The following is a 15,543-nucleotide window of genomic DNA, read 5'->3' on the forward strand; positions in this document are numbered from 1 at the left end:
CGATCAAAATGGCATAAGCCCCGACGAGACAGTGAAAAACAGAGAGAGAGCGAGGCCTCCTATGGCATGGCCTGTGGAGAATGCAGTCGCAGGAGCCATCGCTGGCCTTACAACTGTCGCGATCCTTCATCCTTTAGATGTTGTCAGAACTCGTTTTCAAGGTATTCCTCTTCTTCTTTCTTTCTGTCTCTGTCTCTGGCTCTTTCTCTCATCTAATCTTAGTCGTTTCGTTGTTTCTTCATTCCTTTGGTTCTCTCTCTCTCTCTCTCTCTTGTTTCGTTATTTTTCTTTTCACTCCAATTTTTTCTTTATTTATCTCTCTTAGTCCTTTTGTTTCTTTCTCTCAGTTTCTCTTTTCTTTCCTCTGCTGGTTTCAGTTTTTTTCTTTGCTAATTTTTCTCCCAGTTTTTTCTTTGGCTCTTTGTTTCTTGATCTGTGATTGTGCACCTTTTTCCTCTTAGCTGCAGACATTTTTTTTTTGGTATGCTAAGAAACGAATGGACAATTTTGAGATATCATCATCTCCACAGACGCTGATAAATTTGTAAGAGAATAAGTAGGTGCATCTTCGTTATTTTCAAGCAAAAATGACATCATTCACATCGAGTGCTAGAGTGGCACTACCTCTTACATAGGTGGACCATGTAATATTTCATGCTGAGATTCAGTTTTAATGAAAAATTTGACCTGATCTATACAAAGATCAAATCTTGTAAGCAACAGTGGAGATATATGCTGAAGAATTATCCAAAAAATCTCTCTGTTATTTTTAGACTTTCTCATGTAGACGAACTATTGTAGCCATCAAGTGTTCAGACACCCCTATTTGTTCAATCCTTTTCCAAATATTTATGAGAAACCATGCCAAAGCCCTCTTTAAATTTACAAAGCTACAATAAAGTGCATGGACTCGAAGCTGACTTTGTTTCGTGAGTACTGTGAGTGTGGCAAAACGATCTATGGTATTATGTTTTGGCCCAGAGCTCAAAAATATCTTATTTTTGTGTAATTTGCACTTTTCAATTGTCAACCTGAAGATAGAAAAGCCTGCTATTTCTGCAAAAGGTTTGTTGCACTCCCAAGCTCAATTGGGAGACAATGGTGCATTCCACGTATGCCCTCTCATAATGAATTGAGCTCAAGTTTTTTGATTTGATCCTCTTCCCTTCATAACAGATGCAAATATACTGACAACCATGAACAGGCTGATTGAACCAATCCTATTATCTATGCCATACGACTCGAATATGTTCGATCCTCATACAAACAGAAAATATAAGAATAAGAATTTGAATGCTATGATCATTGAAAGGCTTAAATGCCTCCACAATAATTGGCATGCCTCTTTAGAAAGAGTCTTTGGGAACTATAACAATGACAGCAGCAAAATCATTTTTGAGTTTGATGATTTTCATTCTCCGTGGTTTGGTAAAAAGAAAAAGTTGGAACTTCGATATTTTCTGAGTTCATGGATCTTTGATATATGTAGTGCATGATGGACGTGAATCTGTGGTGCCCAAATACCGGAGTACTGCAAATGCTCTGCTTTCTATTACAAGAACAGAGGTATCAGACTGCATAACTCATGGAAATAATATTGGTTTGTTTTGATCTACTTGTAATAAGTACAGCTCTTATAAAACCGTTTCAGGGTATAAGAGGACTCTATGCTGGTCTTTTTCCGGCTGTACTTGGTTCAAGCTTATCCTGGGGAATGTATTTCTTCATGTGAGTATTATTGTTCAGATGGGTTTAAAATCATCAAGAATTTCTAAACTAAAATACTGAAAAGTAGATTTATGAATTGATGGTACACTGAATGACAATTTTTTGGCCAGCTACAATGATGTAAAATTGCGAAATCAACAATGGAGTGGAAAAGAACTTGGGGCAGGATTACATTTGATATCGGCAGCAGAAGCTGGTGGCATTGTATGGGACCACCTCATATTTTATGCAATATTTTCATAAGTTTGTGGTGAGAACAGCCGTTAAAGGAATATGAAGTTAGTTTCTTTGAACTGGCCGTTTTGCTCATACTCCTTTTCGTGTTTATGCTTCTTTGTGGATTGTATTATTTTCTGATTGCATGTTTATTCTGAAATTAAAGTGTTTCAATTCAAACCATTTCTGGGTTCCTGACTTATGCCCAGGGTATTTTTCTTAAAAATGCAACCTGCACACAATACTTATAGTAAGGCTGTACTATGTTTCATACAAATTGCACGTGGTACTTATCGAGGATATATCCTCAGGAATATTTGACAAAGCAAATATAGTAATTTCTCATGGGATGCTCTATGGTATGGTTGCAAGTGATAACTTTGTAATTGAGGTAAATAAGAAAATTTAAAGGGATAGCATGGCTTTGCATGTAAAGCATCTATTTTGGCTTTGCATGTAAAACATCTACTTGATACAGAGTCGGCATTGCTTTGACCTTGAATGCAGCTTTTGGGACACCCCCCAAAAAGATATGAACACCGTAGGTAAAGGTAATGCCTCAAAAACATAACTAGGTCCATGAAGCCAGTCTTCTGTACTTCCAAAAAGAAAAATATTTATATAAATTAACACGAAAATCCGAAAATTCTGACTAGAGAACTAAAGTGCTCCTGGATTCAACCAATCAATGAATGATCACACTCATTGGCTCCACATGTTTGATATTTCTTAAATTTATTGTTCAAGATGCTCAAATGCAATCAACTATTCATTGTGGTTGATAGGTGTTTGATTTTCTTTTGAAGATTCTACAAACATTATCAGTCTTGGGGAACCTTCAGATATTCTCACAAAAGCACAAAAACATGGAAACCCTAATTTTGACCACTATGAGCATTGAGTAAGTCCCATAATATCCATGAATCCTCTGAGCATCACATTCAAAATAATATAAAGGAAACATGAAGATGTTTTTCCTATCTCCAGACTCTAGAGTTCTAGGTCAAGGATGTGTTCTATTAAAGGATCTTTAATTTAAAACTACATTTCTAAGTTTAAAAGGGCAAGGTGCTTCCGTGCATTTTAGTTGTCTCCAAAGGCTACTTGTTGAGAGGACAACAATTAGTTCTCTAGAGTTTTAGCTCTATTCTCAAAAACATTGCATGTAGTCATGTCTCTGGCATCTACAGAGGCAGTGTTACACCATCAATATTTGTGTTAAGAATTTTTTAAACATCGTGTAAAGTTTCATTTTTTTCATAACAACGAATTTTTTTATCTGATAACACTAGGAAGGCAGGCTTGTTGTAGGGTATTATAGAAAATTTGTGATTATTGTCACACTCTGTATTTGCGTACATGCAATGAGGGTTAATTTTTGCTACATGGCATAGATTTGTAAGTCTACATGATATTATTATATCACGTAGCTCTCAATTCATATTATTATCTTACAGGTTTGTCTTGTTTCAAATCCTGTGTGGCTGGTAAAAACTCGTTTGCAGCTTCAAAGTCCAGGCCATGGTTCACAAAAGCCATATACAGGATTTACAGGTATTCCATCTTACCTTTGATACAAGGATGTTAAAAAAAGGGGTGCTTCTTATGTGTTACTTCCTCTTGAATAGGTGATAGTCCACATTCATTTGAAAAGGTTACAGTACTATAGGCTATAGCTTGCTGTTCTAGAATTTTTACTTCTGTCCAAATCAAGGATGTCCATCCTTAGTCTAGACTGTAGATACAGAATGAATAAAAATGTAGACTTTGGTTTCGTTGTATTCCTATTAGGCACAAGAACATGTTGTAACAAGGATGTTTGTAAATTATGTCCTTTTATGTACAAGTCTATATGATAAGGCAGTAGGTATTGCCTGTTAAATGTTAGAGAAAATGGGCATTGTGAAATACAATAAACTTTGATGTGTGTTTGCATGTTTCTATGTTGCTGCTTGTTTTTTTAATTTCATAAATTTGCAATACAAAGAATTTCACCACTCTTTAGGAGTTCCATTATGGTGATAGTATGTTTAAGATGTGTCAAATGCAATGCGCATATTGTAATCTGACCATGATTGTATCTGAATAACACTGTTCGTTTTCCATAGATGCAGTGTTGAGAATTGTGAAAGATGAGGGTTGGCGGGCATTATATAAAGGACTTGGACCAAGCCTTTTACTTGTCAGTATGAGGCTTCTTGATATTTTTTTCTGTAACAATGGCATTTGATATCTATCGATAACAGTTTGCAAGATGCTAGAAAGGCTTGCTCCACTACAGCATTCCTTGTGTTAGCATTGTATTGAATTTATTTTCAGTTAATGGATTTAAATTCTATTCATTTCCAAAGGTTAGTGCAAAACCGCCATTGTCATTATGATTGTATGCACAAGCACAGGGTCATGGGGATTGCTGTGGAAAATAGAAAACCACTGCATGGATAGGTCATGTAGATGTGTCCTGAATGGATGGGTTGTCTGGGTCAAGGTAAGTGTGCATGGGTTTAATGTGATAGTGATGTTGGTGATCTGGAAATTTATGAGTAATTTCCTCAGATGAATGTTCATAAGTTTATATTTTGCTTGTAGATGCTGAATGTCTGTGTTTCTACAAGGTGGTGTATTAAAGGCTTTCAATATCTCAGGTATCTCATGGATCTCTTCAATTCATGGCTTACGAAGAGGGTCGAAAGTTTCTGAGCAAGCGTCGTTCTCCAAAGAACTTGAATATTAAAGATCATAATGACACTTACTTGGTAACTGAAAGTATACTCTTTCATAATGAGTATCTTTATATCCTTTTAGCAAAAATTTCACTGGCTGTAATTTTGCTCTCCAGCAACCAGTGGACTTTGCAGTCCTGGGCGGTCTCTCAAAAATTTTTGCCACTTCTATTACGTATCCTTATCAGGTTAAATGATATTCTTTGCCTGAACTTTTATTTTTTATTCGTTAGGTTAAGTTATGCTGAATCTGATACTTATTTCAGGTTATTCGAGCCCGAATTCAGGTATGCAGTGGTTCTTGTCAAGTGGTGGTTTATCTAGACTCATTTGATGGATTAGTCATGTAGAATAAATATGCATGCCAAATAATTTTTAAGGGCTATCTTGTTCAAATTAGTGCATGGACAATATCCATGATAATTACCCCAGTGCTAAAGAGGGTACTAAGGATACTTTAGCTTATTGGTGCCATGGTGCCCCAGGACTTGTATATAAATTAAGCGGATGAATTTAATCATTGGCTGAAACTTACAGAGATCCTTCTTCTTGATTTGGTGAGTGGGATAAACTTTCAAGCAAAAAACGGTAGCCTGGATCCACTTGTAATGTCAGTGATAGAAGGGAAGGAAGCTATTGGAGTTCGTGATTTTTATTTTGTTGTGGAAGTTTTGTTTTTTATTTAGATTTAGCTGCTTCTTTTGGGGGGGATTGATTATTGTCAAAATTGAGTTGGGAAGCAATCGAGGCTTTAGTGTTGAGAAGTGGGAGCATATAGCAACTGAGTAGTTTCTTGAGAAAGCATATGGCTCAAATATATTGTTTTTACGAATTGCTGCATGATAATCGTCCCCATTAGGTTCTTCAGATAATAAAGTTTGCCTTTTGTGTAGGAGTGGATCTTTTATTCTTTATGAAGGAAGAACTGTAATATTTTCTTTTTCTAGATGGAGTTTCATGATCTCAACCCTGACTCTCCTCTGACAAAAGTTTACAAATGTTATGAGTGCTGTCTGATTACATGATTTAAATGTTATACTTATATGCCAATGTCATGGTTTCTGTAATGCAACATCTATGTTTAAACAGAGATATGGTATTTGAATTTCTTTGCAGCAACGACCAGATTGCAAAGGCAGGTCAAAATATACAAACAGCTGGCATGCATTGAGAGAGACTTTGAGGTTGGCGTTTTAACCTAGTTTCTTCACTGATACTCACAAATTGTAACTTTACTTAGCTCGTCTTACAGCAGTGGATGTGAGATACTGTGTAAATTTGATGAATTGTGTAGGTTCGAGGGAATGCCTGGACTATACAAGGGTATTATCCCTAATTTCTTGAAGAATGTTCCAGCATCTTCCATAACATTTTTGGTGTACGAGGCGGTATTGAGAATATTGAGGTCATGAATGTTTGACATTTGATCTCGGCCCTTTCTTTGTAATCGAGGTTTACATGTATGCCAATACAAATGCCAGATGAAGTCCATGAAAGTTACTTGATAGGGTGGGTTCCGGTCATCAAAATTTATGCTAAGGTTTTATGGCCTCACTTCTGCCTATTTAAAGGTTCCTTTTGTAAATGATGGTGTGTTTACATTTATACAGAAAACTTACTCAGCTAACATAATGCAGAATTAGATTGTTTTGCCTTGTTGCTAAAAAGTTCTGTATAAATGTAAACACACCATCATTTACAAAAGGTTTCTGTATAAAAGTTAACTAGGTGGGATTTTCTCTACCGTCTAATGCAAGATCCAATGATGATTGGGGTTCTCTTCCTTTGAATGCCAGATCCCAACTATTGCAGTGCTCAATTTGTGAATTATAATTCATATTAATGTTTGTTTCCCAAGTTTTTTTTAAAGTTTGAATGTTTGCCTTACTATTCATTATTTTGAGCTCATGGTCAACTTTATTCAGTAGTGTTAATAAATGGAGGTCATTATGAAAGAATGTGTCAGAATCTCGTCAATATCAAATTAATGTGTCAATCGTGTTTATGCTCTTGTGATCTATATGTATCAAATCGTTTTTTTGCATCATCATATGTGTTATTACCTGTTGATGTGTACAAAGTAGACGTGAATTGAAACACAGCTCATTTTTTATTACATTAGACCAAGGTCCAAGTTGATGGGATAGATAGTGGTTGTAATGTCACTTAAGAACTCTTGTATTCATCCTTAACCATCTCTTGAAGCATAGATAAATTTTCTATAACCAAAATTTCTTTGCAAAACCTTTGCTCAATGGCGACGTTAATCCATTTCATATACTAATTATAACTCTATGGGATCACAAGGTTGATTCTTTGCATGAACTGATTGTAAAATGAACCTCCTTGAAGGTTTCTTCATTCTTTTGTCGGATGGAATTATGCTAAGCATTCTTTGTAAACTCTTAACCTTAAAGCATCTACAAAGAACATAAAAGTAGCAAAAGGTGATAAAGATATCAGATGATTTTCTTTTTTAACTTCTCCAGAAGGTGTCATGACAGGTTTCTGTTTCTTTGAAGTTGAACATATGAGCTAAGCATAAAGATGGAGTACTAGATGGTGTAATAAAAATTAAACAGGTGATGATTCTTTGCCAGTATGTTGAAAGACAGTATAAAAGTTCAAAGGCATGTAATACAATTGGAATTAAGAAACAAGAAAGTACACAGAGTTTTCCACTCGTCTTGGAGCTCCAAACAACCAAATTTCATGAAGTCTACAATTGACAAAAGGGAAAAAAAATAGGAGACATGAATCAATAAGAAAAACCCTTAATTCTGGGATCAACATGAAAAAGAATCTCTCTGTGCGTTGGAGCAAAATATACTACACAAGGGTTATGAATGGTCAGTACTTTAAATTACTCCAGATATTTGTGGAACTTTCTTCTCAAAGAACAAAAAATATACTGCACAAGGGTTAGGAATGGTCAGTACTTCAAATTACTCCAGATATTTGTGGAACTTTCTTCTCAAAGAGCACAAAATATACTACACAAGGGTTCGGAATGCTCTAACTCAAATTACTCCATATATTTGTGGAATTTCCTCTCAAAGAAAGCTTTGATAAGAAGTAATCGACTCAAATATAAGAGAAACTCATCGGAGTACATTTGTAGATGCCATCTTGGTGATTTCATAGACAATTCTATATGGGTCACATAGATTAGGAATGAAAAGTATTACATATGTAACCAAACCAAATTACATGGAACGTTTACTCATCACTCCCAACTCATGCAGAACATGTTTAAAAGAATGTAAACGATTCAGCCCCCTGCTGCAGAATCCCTATTCTGATGCTTAAGCTCTTCACCTGCTCTCTGTAAAAACTCATCCCATGCACTACCAGGTCCAGTCTCAACATAGTCATAAGGGACCCCACCACCCATCCTCAGATTGACTCGGACATGGCAATCACTTCTCACAATCCGAAAATCGGGTTTCAAGCCACAAGCATAAAGTTTGATATTTGATGATTTCTTTGAATGTGGGTCAGTATCAGAACCCACCAATTTCATGGTATGTGATCCGTTCTCAGAAGTAAATGATTTCTTCAATTTTGATTCGCTGCCAGAACACAATGATTTCATTGCATGTGATTCGACATTGGAACTTAACGATTTCCTCATCGTATCTGATGTGGTATCAGAACTCAACAAGTCCTTAATATCAGATTCAGTAGCAGGACTCGACACTTTCTTCATACGCAGTTTGGTATCAGAAGTCAATTCCTTCTTCATATTCAAGTCAGTATCAGAACTCGAGTTTACTTCTTCATAATCTCTGGACAAATCTGCTAACTCCAAAGATAATGTAGCATAGATCTCTTCAAGCTCATCCCATGTAAACAGCAAAGGAAGGGTAAACGCTCCCCACGGATTGAAATCTATGAGTTTCACATTTCCAGATCGAGTGATATAACAATCAAAAGTGTAATCTTCGAGCTCAAAGACCTCACTCAGATTCTCAACAAAAAACTCAAAAACTGACTTTTCAAGTTGCGTTTGAGACTCCACCAAAGAGGGATAAAATCCAGTAACTTCTCTCTGAGAGACGCCTACGAGAAGGCCATGGCGAACAAAGCCTCGGAACTCCATCTCTGGCCTCAAATCATACCATTTCCGAAGGGCAAGAAAGAACTGATAAGGTCTTTCTGAGGTCTTGTCATCACAAGAATCAAAAGCGTGGCAAAGATCATGAACAAGAGAATCTGAAGCTTTGAGAAGGAGACAAATCTCGCCAAAGTTCTTGCAGAGAAGAGAACCGGAAGAACCAATCCAGGCACTGTCTTTGGGGGCACTCCAATTGAGTTTAGGGAAGACTGATCCTCCGAGCTCAGCTATGGAAGCTTCGATCTTTGATTCGAGATCAGGGAAAGAAACTTCTTCTGGCTCTTCTGTTTCATCTTCTTCCTCACGCCATCTATGGTATCCTTCCTCTTCTTCTTCTTCTGAATCGAAATCAAGAGTCGGGCCTTTACTACTGCTGCTTCTTCGTGAAGGTAAAGCTTTGCTGTTTGCAGGGAGGAAGAATGTGTCTGCTTGAAGATAGGATACGAAGGTTTCCGGTAGAGGGTGAAGGGCTGTCTTCAGAGAAATGGAGGAGAAACGAGGATACCATTCCTGTATCTGGCAGAGCTCAAGCTCGCGAGATTTCATGGCTTCTTATTACTTCCTTCTTGACTCTGGTTTTCCTGAATAATCAAATTTGTGTTTCCATTTATTCATCTAAGAACCTCCTCCTCTTCTTCTTCTTCTTCTTCTTCTTCTTGGGGGCATGGATATAGAAACCCTAAACTTTTTCTTAAGGATGAAAGGAAACCCTAATGTCCTTAAGACTCTTATATAGACGGTGGGCAAGGCTATTCTTGTTCTCAGGTTTTATCCTAAAATAGATATACTCCGACCAGAAAGCTTGTTAACGAATTTTGTCGAGCATTCTCAATCCTCTCTCATTTTGTCGAGCATTCTCGGATCATCCTTCATTCCTTCATCATCATCATCTTCTTCTTCTTCTTCTTCATCTTAGTGAGATTAGTAGCATGTCACACAAAATTTCTTTGAGAAATAAGAGATGTACCATTTATAAAGCTTCTACGCCATCACCACACAAACTCAATGTTATAGCCATTTCGTGGTGTACAAATCTACATTTCCCACTTCAAGAGGTAGCAACTGACACTCTTACCATCCATAAGACCCGATTGCAGGTAAAATCGATAAGGATGCATAACCAAAAACTCGCTAGTAGAAGACTATGTTCATCTACCGAAATATGCATATGGGAAGATGATGCACACACAATAATACAGAACAAAACATGCATCAAATCAGGTGCCGCCCAACAAACCAAGAGTAATAATGTACCCACAATTGCACTCATCAAAGTTTGCAATGTAATTCCCAACTTGCTTAAAAGCCTCACAAACGGTAGTAGGTACATTAGATCCAAATCCCATCTAGTTTCAGATTGTATTTTATTAATGCATCAACACTGAATCAAGATTCCAAACATCCAATAGCTACATGTTGCATTCAAAAAAGTCCTGAATTCTCTTATGAGCTTAAAAATGACAAACCCATATGTGCGTATCTGGATATCCACATTAAAGTATCACACAACAGATCAAGTACAAGGCAACAAAAATACATTGTGAATTAGCTGATTACGAATTGTGCATTAGACGTTAATCATACATGTTCACACACTCTAAGCTTCTCATTCATAATTCATTAACCCAAAATCAACGAACAAATCATTCAACCACGAGTTGAGCTCAAGACCTCCAAATTAAGGTGGAAGAATCCAACCATTTCAACCAATCATATACCTTGACATAATTAATTAAGACAATCCATCACAGCCTGCTTGAAATGTTCATGAGAGACAGAACTCTTGAATGAGTAAAATCCCATATCATACGATAGATTTATGCTCAAAGATGTATTTTTTGCTACATGTTTTTTCATTGGAACACTTCCGCCTTTGAATTTGATACCATCTATTACTTCTCCTTTAGCTGGATATAGCTGAAGCAACTGAATTGGTTATAAGGGTTGAACAAGAATAATGATGACGCTGTTAAAGGTTCACTCCCGAGCAGAAAGACCATATTTCCCGAGGATTGCAAGAGTAGATTCCAACCCCCTGGGTCACAAAAAAGAAGATGAAAAGAACCAATGACCCCAATCTATATAAAAAGTTCATCATCAAAAGAGAAGATGCCTTTTTTCTATGAAACTATGCACATGCTAGTTTACCTTCCTGATCGAAGAACCTTAAAAGTTCCTGGAAGTGTAAGATCAACAACTGTTGAGCCTTCTCTTGTAGGGGGAAGTTCACCACCATCAAAAACAAAAGCACAATGTGGCCACAAAGCTGAAAATTCATCTATATGGATGGTACTCAATTGACCACTTAAATTTGCACTTGTTAAAGCAATAGCACCGCCAAACAATTCTACCACTTTGCGGATAAAAGAGCTGTCTGGAATGCGAATACCGATACTGCAAAGACCAGGATTTAGGCCTTTATTCAGAAGGCTATGTTCACCTACACAAGACAAATAAAGGTCATATATTGAAAGTTAAGAGATTAACTATTTAGTCTCTTTCTCTCTTTCATATTTGTATGGATAACTTGAATATGTGCATTTTTGTCATCATGATTTGGAGTCAAGACACTTTGTTGAACAAAAAACCTCATCAGCAGAACATCATCACAACTTTCTTCAGCACAATCACCCCTCCTTCCCAAGCTATTATTCAATCAAGGGCTACAAAGGCAAAGGTAGGATCTCAACCACGCATAGTTGTTAAAAACACGTATTCTACGTTTTAGAACTACCATTTTTTAAATTTTCATGTATTCTATGTATTCTAAAAATTTGACGCACTATACATATTCTACGTATTTCACAAGTATTTATCATTTCAAAACAGTTTAAATTTTTTTAAATTAAATTTATTTTTTTGAAAAGAAATAGTTTAAATTTAAGAAGTATTTAACGTATTTTACAAGTATTCTACACGTATTCTATGTATTTAACATATTTTATGTGTAAAATACGTATTCTAAGCATAGTTCTAGCCCTACTTCCCATTCGTGCCATACTCATACGTGAACATTTGTATCATACTCATACGTGAAATGGCTCCAAGTATGATTGAAATCCATTCATCTATATTTATTTTTATTATTCTTTTTATTTTTTAATATGAAAATTAAAAAATAAACAACATTTTTATAGACAAAGGTCAAGACCATAAATTCATTGAAAACTAAGAAAGTCGCATCCAAAGTTCCAAACATGAACTAAAATTTATCCAAACATAATTTGATGCTACAACTACAAGCAAATACAAGAGTTCATCATCATCATCATCACCATTAGAGTCTTTTATCCCTTCCATTACCATGAATTGACTTTTGAAAGAACAAAACCAAAAACTGAAGGTCTCCATTGCCAAGAAAGAAAGAAAAAACATGTTTACCCTCCCTCCGCATTTCCATGGTGGAATGAATACCCATGGAGACAATACAATTGCAACCAACATACGAAGTTGCAAAGTAGGTCCAAAATGGAGAACTAAAATCTATGCAGAATTGAAAGAAGAAGAAGAAGAGCAAATCAAAGACCTATGACAAAAGATTCTCAATGAAGAAGCTTTCTTCTGGCAGAGCTTCAATGGGGAACACAGACGACAGCAAGATGTCCTAAAACACACCCCAGGCTGAAAAAAAGACCAAAAATGGTGACGAACATCAACAAGAAGAACAAAAAAGAAACTGAGACATAATGTTCCATGAAGGTGGTGATCAATGCCAATTGCAATGGAGATTGTGAAGGTGACAACAGAGATAATAGTGAGAGGGACAACAAAAACTGGAATAGAAAACAAAGCTTAAATAGAGCAAACACGAGCAAGAAAAATGACACAGAGGGAGGAAACGAGAATCTGCAGAAAGGAAGATGGAGCAGAAGATGAACATGATGAAGAAGGAGACATGGTAGGTCCACGTGCAGAGATAGGAGGAGGAGGGCCGCAGGTGGGGATCGCACGCCCAGTTTGTTTCGTTGCTCGCGGGGCCTCCTTCTCAGTTTCTCAGTAGACTCTAAATAAATTTATTTATTTATTTAAAAGAAAGGAAAACGAATAGCGTATTATATGCAAACGTTCGTATACCTCTACCATATTGGACGTAGGCGAATATTAGGAACTATGATTCAAGTATTTTTAAAAAACGTTAGAATACTTAGCATATGTATTCTACACGTATTGTATGCTAAGTATTCTACGGCAATGCAACCACAGCACTTGCAAAGAGTTACAATGCATTTAGGCCCTGTCACCCTTGTTATCGATAAATCCACGTCATTATCACCTGACACTAAAGATGCTTTCCTTGCATCCGCGGCTTCTCCATCTTGAATTGACCCACATTGAAGATCTTTAGGACATAGATGTTTTCAATCCATCTAAGGTCACAACTGTTAAGTGCTTAGCTAAAAGGAATATCTGGTTCGTTAGGCAGTTTTAGTCATCTGATTGTATTTATTTTGGTTTATCTGTCTCCAAGATGGGACAATCAAGATGTAATCTTATGATCAGTCTCATGTCATAATTTCGTGCCTCCTAAAAGACATTAATACATACTGTTTTCTTTTTTTAAATCTTGGTGATATTATAACTCCCCATATTTATGTTTATACATTCTCTAAATATGGACCCAAATACTTGCTTCACAGCTCTAGAATTACTACTTTTCTTTTAGCCTTTAATATGACATTCATATCCTCAGCTTATATTGCCAGTTTGGTCTGATAGGTCATTTTGATGACACAGTAAATTTCTGATACAAAATAGAAATCAACTTCCTCCATAGAGTCAGAATACTAATTTCTTGAAGAATACTCACAACATACAAAAACGAAAATGGATGTTTTCTCGTATACACAGGAACCTACAGGATAGAATAGAACTGACCACGTTGTAAAACTGTGGTTACAGGACCTGGAAACAGAGCTTGCAGCAGACCTTCGGGAAGGTATGAAGTAACACTGTACTTCTCAAAATCCTCTGGATGTGCAAGGCAAACTGCTAATGGAACCTTGCTGTTTCTTCCTTTAATTGCATATATCTTTTCTACAGCTTGTGCAGAACTGTGGATAAAGAAACAAGAATGTTTTACACCCATTCCTTTCACAAAGTAGAGCAACAAATTGAGCTATGGATGTATATATATAGCAGTCAAGAATTTGGGTTTGCGAATTGAAGAAGAATATAAAGAGAACAAACTCAGATTGAAATGTATATACTTCTGTTCGAACTTTCTATTATGTCATGCATGTGTAACCCATTCCCAATTTTTTAAGGAAGTTTGCCCAGGTATTGCAGAGAAAACACATTCATGTAGGCAGAAAAGGTATATCAAGGCAACAAAACAAAAAAACTATCAAAACAACGAAAAACACAAAAGGTTTGTACCAAAATCAAGCAAAGCAAGACCACAAGGACATGCTCAATGTTTCTACTAAAATCGTGCTGAGAAAATTGAAAAAGAAATAGCTTAATCTTCGAAGTTGATCGAACTAAGATCAAGCCATGACCAAGAGCAAAATAATAGACAACAAAACATGGGTAGCAAAATCACGTCAACCACACAAAAAAAAAGATTTTGTACCAAAATCAAGCCGGCCAAACACATATACAGATAATCATTCGTTTACATCAATGAAAGCTTGAGACCTTAAATTGCGAAAAGAATTGGATGTTCAATAAGCAAACGAGTCCTGAGTAAGAATTCACCCTATAAAACTAAAGCACAAATAGTAAAATAAAATAAAATGGAAGATTCAGAGAGAGAGAGAGAGAGAGAGAGAGAGAGAGAGAGAGAGAAGTTTACCAAGCATCAGCTGCAAATCCATAGAGGGTATCAGTGGGTATGGCAATGACATGGCCTTCTCTCAGAGCACTTGCAGCGTAATGGGCATGTGTATCCAGAGAAGGTAGAACAATACCCATTGAGGAAGAAACACGTCTTTTTACCCCATCTTCTTCTTCTTCTTCACTTCTTGTGTATGTGAAAGACGGTGCACCCATCTTCTTCTTACTGCTGGTGTTATTACACTCCGCAGAAACCCTGTAGTAATTGGAGGAGAGGAGTGGAGATGGCAATCTGTTGAAGAAGAAGAAAGAAGGGTTGTGATGATTACATAGCCATGGCGGCCTCAGCAGCATTTGCTCTGCCCTTCCTCCTCTTCTTCTTCTTCTTCTTCTTCTTCTTCTTCTTTAGTGAAAAAAACTGAAGAAGTGGGGCTATCCAGAAATACCCCTCCCCCTGGCCTTGCGGGTTTAGGATAATATGAATTGTACCCCTACAAATTTGGGCACCGGCTCTAAGAGGAAGCTTCGAAAGTGTATATGTATATCAAAAACTGTACATTGTTTTCTGACAAAACTACATCAAATCAAATTGAACATATGTTTGAAACATTTAAAAAACAACAATATCATCAACAAAAATCGGATGATACCATCAAATAATACCACAATCCCCATTGCAAGGGATGTCTTAGAGTTATGTTGTAAAGTAAGCATGAGATAAGGATATAATAGATATTGAATAAGAAAGGAGAGAGAGAAGAAAGAAGGGTGTCAATCTACCCGACCACCCCCGATCGAAGGAATCGAGACGGACTCGAGCCTCGATCAACGTCCCATACCACCTTCGTGGCGTCGAGTCGTCCCAAATACTCGCTACGAGAGTTGACCCACCACAATGTCAGAGTCTCGACGTAGTCGATAATGTGTCAAATGAGGGTAGGTAAGCCTCATATTTATAGCCAGACCTAAGGCCCCCATGCAAGT

The 15,543-nt window shown here is 36.7% G+C and overlaps 3 protein-coding genes across 5 annotated transcripts; 1 reads left to right on the forward strand and 2 right to left on the reverse strand.

Moving 5' to 3' along the window:
• On the forward strand, positions 1–6,520 carry FOLT1 (folate transporter 1). Of its 2 annotated transcripts, none has more exons than XM_087316902.1 (12): positions 1–161; positions 1,490–1,566; positions 1,652–1,728; positions 1,839–1,932; positions 3,402–3,498; positions 4,053–4,126; positions 4,534–4,589; positions 4,750–4,855; positions 4,934–4,954; positions 5,784–5,851; positions 5,962–6,334; positions 6,388–6,520. In XM_087316902.1, the coding sequence occupies exons 1-11, from the start codon at positions 62–64 to the stop codon at positions 6,077–6,079; spliced, it is 888 nt and encodes a 295-aa protein (XP_087173028.1). In that variant the 5' UTR covers positions 1–61; the 3' UTR covers positions 6,080–6,334; positions 6,388–6,520. The 2 variants fall into 2 exon arrangements, with proteins under 2 accessions (XP_087173028.1, XP_087173027.1); XM_087316901.1 differs by lacking the exon at positions 4,534–4,589 and adding an exon at positions 4,590–4,700 and having other exon boundaries at positions 2–161; positions 4,784–4,855.
• A 939-nt stretch (positions 6,521–7,459) lies between these two features.
• Positions 7,460–9,437, reverse strand: EDA35 (temperature sensing protein-like protein). 2 transcript variants are annotated; one of them, XM_087316906.1, is made up of 2 exons: positions 7,688–9,437; positions 7,460–7,523 (listed from the first exon to the last, which is right to left on the reverse strand). In XM_087316906.1, the coding sequence occupies exon 1, from the start codon at positions 9,328–9,330 to the stop codon at positions 7,939–7,941; it is 1,392 nt and encodes a 463-aa protein (XP_087173032.1). In that variant the 5' UTR covers positions 9,331–9,437; the 3' UTR covers positions 7,460–7,523; positions 7,688–7,938. The 2 variants fall into 2 exon arrangements, with proteins under 2 accessions (XP_087173032.1, XP_087173031.1); XM_087316905.1 differs by having other exon boundaries at positions 7,460–7,605.
• A 1,103-nt stretch (positions 9,438–10,540) lies between these two features.
• LOC147866462 (DHBP synthase RibB-like alpha/beta domain-containing protein) lies at positions 10,541–14,961 on the reverse strand. The gene is made up of 4 exons (XM_087316907.1): positions 14,579–14,961; positions 13,660–13,835; positions 10,933–11,224; positions 10,541–10,819 (listed from the first exon to the last, which is right to left on the reverse strand). The coding sequence occupies exons 1-4, from the start codon at positions 14,911–14,913 to the stop codon at positions 10,762–10,764; spliced, it is 861 nt and encodes a 286-aa protein (XP_087173033.1). The 5' UTR covers positions 14,914–14,961; the 3' UTR covers positions 10,541–10,761.
• Between the last annotated feature and the right edge of the window lie 582 nt (positions 14,962–15,543).

This window comes from Azolla caroliniana, unplaced genomic scaffold, assembly GCF_043228905.1.
Source record: "Azolla caroliniana isolate FFs.n. ecotype wild unplaced genomic scaffold, voAzoCaro1.0.p SCAF_3, whole genome shotgun sequence".
Classification (NCBI taxonomy): Eukaryota; Viridiplantae; Streptophyta; class Polypodiopsida; order Salviniales; family Salviniaceae; genus Azolla; species Azolla caroliniana.